Below are 5000 nucleotides of genomic sequence, written 5' to 3'. Positions count from 1 at the left end.
AGATATTGGATGTCTTGGAATGAATTGTGTCAATAGGTCTAATTGAAGAATTTGAATGAATTCTGACTATGTTGTTTCCCACCGGTCACTATTGTGACCGAGTATAAAACCTAATATTTCACTAACTTAACCAACATAAAATCAAAAAAGGCATAATGTTTGAGTGTTAGGGAGGTCTAAGGAGTAAAATGCATGTACTCAAGTTGCAAGAAAAAATTTGGGATTAAACGGGTTAAAGGTTAGTTATCGAGCATCTCAGTCGTGATGTAAGTGATGATGATGATGATCTCGGCTGGTTCTTGGTTTAAGACCATCAAGTTTCAGTCAAGCGGCAGCCTTCCGCTCTCTCTCCTGAATCAACACTGAAGTGATTAAACTGCAGTTCCTCCACTGGCCACTAGAGGCCGGCTGCAGAAGAGACTCAATCCCATAGACCCGCATGTTAAAATACCCAACTTTACAGCAGAATTAAACATGTTTACAGCCTGGTCCAAAAAGTGGTTTTGGTCTATATCGCTAATGTTGCCCTTCATGACGACTGTGAGGGGCGTGAATATTTTTATAACTCATCCGTTTAAATTATATTAAGTCTTAAAGTTCTGCATAATTAAGGGCGTGGCCACTTGAGTGACAGGTGGATTGCCGCTGATGTCACTACTAGCCGTTTGTCTGCTAGCGTTATATCACCTCAGCTAATCCGCCTCGCTGCACATGTTCGTTTATCCGGGAGTGGCGCTGCCAAGATGGCGACGGCCGGCTCCGCCCACTTTGGGCTTCACTACGTGTGATGTCACTAACACTACGCCCATATTTATTTACAGTATGGACTCAGTCTCTCTCTTTATTTGCTGCATGTGCGCTGCTGTCAGGTCAGTATCTGACCGTCACTGTGTTTGTGTGTGCAGTGTGTTTCCCTCTCCGGACCAGCAGGGCGGCGCCGCTCACGGCCCGTCAGTGTTGAACACGGGCGGCTCGCTGCCGGATCTGTCCAGTCTGCACTTCCCGTCTCCTCTTCCCACACCGCTGGACCCGGACGAGCCCGGATACCCGTCGCTCAGCACCGGGAACCTGACCTGCACCCTCACCCAGCTGGGCATCACCGGCTCCTTCCACTCCTCAGGTGCTGATGTCACTACAGGCTCAACATTTGAAGTGGATCAAAAAAGTTGATTAAAGTTGTCCTTTAACAAGAACGGATATTGTTCAAAATTCATGTCTAACTTTGATGAAAGGCTTTGATCCACTTCAATGTTGACGACTGTATATTATTGCACAGCTCTTCACCCTCGGTGCTGCTCGCGTGTCGGCGGTCAGAAACCACCGAATTTTTTCATTTCAATGAAATGAATGTGCTATATTTTAGTTCGATAATGTTTTTATTTTATTTAATATGTGTAATTTTCAAACTCATTCTGTTTTCAAACTCATTCAGATATTACAGTTTAATAAAATAAAATAAATAAAGTTGTCCTCCAAAGAGGGCTGCATCACACTCAACAGACCAGGAGGTGGGAGAAAAAAAAAATGTTGTAATTTTTTACGGGGGATTTTATGGTACTAAATTATATTTGCGCTGTATTTATCAACCATTTTTGAGCATAGACCTGAAATTTTAATTTCCTACTTAAACTGGTAAATCTTGAATGCTTTAGAGCGACAGACTGAAGTTTGATCTCTTCTCAAAGACGACACTCGGCAGATTATTGCTGAAGTGAAAAAAGTACAAAAAAAAGTTACAGAATTTGACCTTTATTGTTATTAAAATGCACAAAAATACCATTTGCAATTTTATATGAAATATATATTTTCAAAGACACATTTTACTCTAAAACTGCATGAAAATCTAAGCCGTAAATCTCAACAAGTGTGTGTTCCGCACGTGAGCTGATCTCTCAGTAAACGAGCGTTCAGTGAGTGTGTGTTCGGCTGCAGTTCCGCACGCTTCCACTAGAGGAAACTCTCATTCAATTACAATGCGCTCGTTTCCGAGTGGGACTATTTTTTCAGGACCATTTAACCTTTACCAAGTTGTGCACCATTCAGATCAAGTAAAAAATAATTTTTTTTTTTTTTTTCAGTTTTCAAAGAGCACCAGAGAGTCAAAGTTGTATATAAAGTGGAGCCATGATGTAGAGCAGCTCTAATGCTGGCGTTAATATAAACCACATGTGTCCTCAGGTCTGCTGCCGTCTCTGCAGGGCACGTCGAGTAGCCCCTCCCTCCAGTCGTCGCTTAGCAACCCCAACATCCAATCATCTCTCAGCAGTCACTCGTTCCCGAGCTCCGCCTCCCTGCACTCGTCGCTGAGCAACCCCTCCCTGCAGTCCTCGTTAAGCTCCTCCCCCTCTCTGAGGTCATCGCTCAGCAGCCAGTCGCTGCAGTCGTCCCTCAGTAGCTCCTCCCTCCAGTCGGCAGCCAGTAATCCCAGTAATCCCAGCTTCTCGGGCTCCTACGCTGCGCTCGCACCTGGACAGGTGCAGATGAACACGTCCCCCCGCAGACGAGCACAGCTGACCCCCGTGATCCTGCCTCAGGACACACGCCGACACCACCCCAAACAGTTCTCGCCCACCTCGTCCTCGCTCGGCTCCATCACACAGGTGAACACACACACACACACACTAACCCGAGCCCTAAACCTATCCAACACACACACACACACACACTAACCCGAGCCCTAAACCTATCCAACACACACACACACACACACACACACACACACACACTATCCCGACCCCGAAACCTATCCAACACACACACACACACACACTAACCCGACCCCTAAACCTATCCAACACACACGCACACGCACACACACTAACCCTACCCAACACACACACACACACACACTAACCCGACCCCTAAACCTATCCAACACACACGCACACGCACACACACTAACCCTACCCAACACACGCACACACACACACTAACCCTACCCAACACACACACACACTAACCCTACCCAACACACACACGGACACACACACACACTAACCCTACCCAACACACACACACTCACACTCACTAAACCTACCCATCACACTAAACTTTCTGTAAAATAATACAATATTGCCAAAGCTTGGAATGCATAGAATAATAATAAAAACATCAAAATAATAAAAGAAAATATTATAACATAAAAAATGTATATTCTTTCTCTCTCTCTCTCTGTGTGCTGGTGTGTGCGCTTGTGTGCGTGCGTGCGTGTGGTGTGTGTGTGTGTGTGCGTGTGTGTGTGTGTGCGTGTGTGTGTGTGTGCGTGTGTGTGTGTGTGTGTGTGTGCGTGTGTGTTTGTGTGGTGTGTGTGCGTGTGTGCGTGTGTGCGTGTGTGTGTGTGTGTGTGTGTGCGCTTGTGTGCGTGCGTGTGGTGTGTGTGGGTGTGTGTGTGTGTGTGTGTCAGGGAGTGGCTCTGGACACCAGTAAGCTGCTGGGGGATCAGAGGTCGTCTCAGTATTCTTTCGGGCAGCCGCAGCCGGTTCAGAAAGGTCTTGTTCCTGCGCAGACACACACACACACACACACGCTCCGGCCGTCATCACAGACCGCACAGCTTCATCTACACAACATGCAAAACCTGCACAAGACGCAGAACTTCCAGCTGCAGCGGCCCAACCAGAACCAGAGCCCGAGCGCGGGGAGTGTGTGTCCGGCGGACGCCCAGCGGGACGAGCAGAGCCGCATCAGCGAGCTGGACCTGTACAACGTGAGTCACAACACTCGCTATCGGCACTGGACCGGTCCATAAATATGACATCACTCCTTACTATAGTCAGCTTTATTTATACAGCGCTTTTACAGCACAGAGTTTCAGAGTAGCTTTACAGAGATAACAGGAGAACAATGCAACAGAGTGTGTGTCTAGAAGAGAAGAGCGTCTCAGTCCAGCTTAAGCGAGTTCAGTGATGCTTCATTTCTGCTGTAAAAAAGTTATTAATTTAGTTCATTCATATACACTCACCGGCCACTTTATTAGGTACCCCATGCATGCAAATTGTAGCCTCTTTTTCCTATTTGTAGTGGAGATGAGTGGTACCCGGTGGGGTCTTCTGCTGTTGTAGCCCATCCGCCTCAAGGTTGTGCGTGTTGTGGGTTCACAAATGCTTTGCTGCATACCTCGGTTGTAACGAGTGGTTATTTCAGTCACTGTTGCCCTTCTATCAGCTCGAACCAGTCTGGCCATTCTCCTCTGACCTCTGGCATCAACAAGGCATTTCCGCCCACAGAACTGCCGCTCACTGGATGTTTTTTCTTTTTCGGACCATTCTCTGTAAACCCTAGAGATGGTTGTGCGTGAAAATCCCAGTAGATTAGCAGTTTCTGAAATACTCAGACCAGCCCTTCTGGCACCAACAATCATGCCACGTTCAAAGTCACTCAAATCACCTTTCTTCCCCATACTGATGCTCGGTTTGAACTGCAGGAGATTGTCTTGACCATGTCTACATGCCTAAATGCACTGAGTTGCCGCCATGTGATTGGCTGCTTAGAAATTAAGTGTTAACGAGCAGTTGGACAGGTGTACCTAATATAGTGGCCGGTGAGTGTATATATGTATAGCCGCTCTGGAGAAAACCGTGATGTCATTATAAATTATTTATCTGCACATACAGTAATTTTTTTTAATGCTTTTCGGAAAGGCATTTCACTACGTTATACGTCGCAATAGAAAAAGTAAAGATAACTTCTTTCCTGCTGACTTTAATGCCTAATTATTCAGTTTGCACTGGTGCCACACTTCAGTTCTGGTTACATGAGGTGAAAACTGAAATAGCACTGGTCTAGACATGATGATACTCCACTAATGGAGGAGTGTGTGTGTGTGTGTGCGTGCGGTTACTCAGGACACCATGTTCCTGAACTCTCTGCTGGACGACCCGTACCTGGACCTGCAGTTAACCAGCCGCCAGAACCAGAACCTGAGTCTGAGCCAGCAGGTGAGACACTCACACACACACACACACACACACACACACACACACACACACACACACACACAC

The 5000-nt window shown here is 46.6% G+C and overlaps 1 protein-coding gene across 1 annotated transcript in view; it reads left to right on the top strand.

Moving 5' to 3' along the window:
- Window positions 1-5000, top strand: part of LOC130103909 (CREB-regulated transcription coactivator 2) — a 31598-nt gene that overhangs the window by 24720 nt on the left and 1878 nt on the right. Inside the window, exons 8-11 of the mRNA XM_056270257.1 lie at window positions 906-1120; window positions 2179-2600; window positions 3404-3706; window positions 4845-4937. Coding sequence (XP_056126232.1) covers window positions 906-1120; window positions 2179-2600; window positions 3404-3706; window positions 4845-4937 — 1033 coding nt within the window. The remainder of the gene's footprint in view (window positions 1-905; window positions 1121-2178; window positions 2601-3403; window positions 3707-4844; window positions 4938-5000) is intronic.

The sequence above is a fragment of the Rhinichthys klamathensis genome, unplaced genomic scaffold (assembly GCF_029890125.1).
Source record: "Rhinichthys klamathensis goyatoka isolate OS25496 unplaced genomic scaffold, OSU_Roscu_1.1 h1tg000300l_1, whole genome shotgun sequence".
NCBI lineage: Eukaryota > Metazoa > Chordata > Actinopteri > Cypriniformes > Leuciscidae > Rhinichthys > Rhinichthys klamathensis.
Note: the sequence above shows the minus strand (reverse complement) of the source record. Positions and strands in the feature narration are given on the sequence as shown.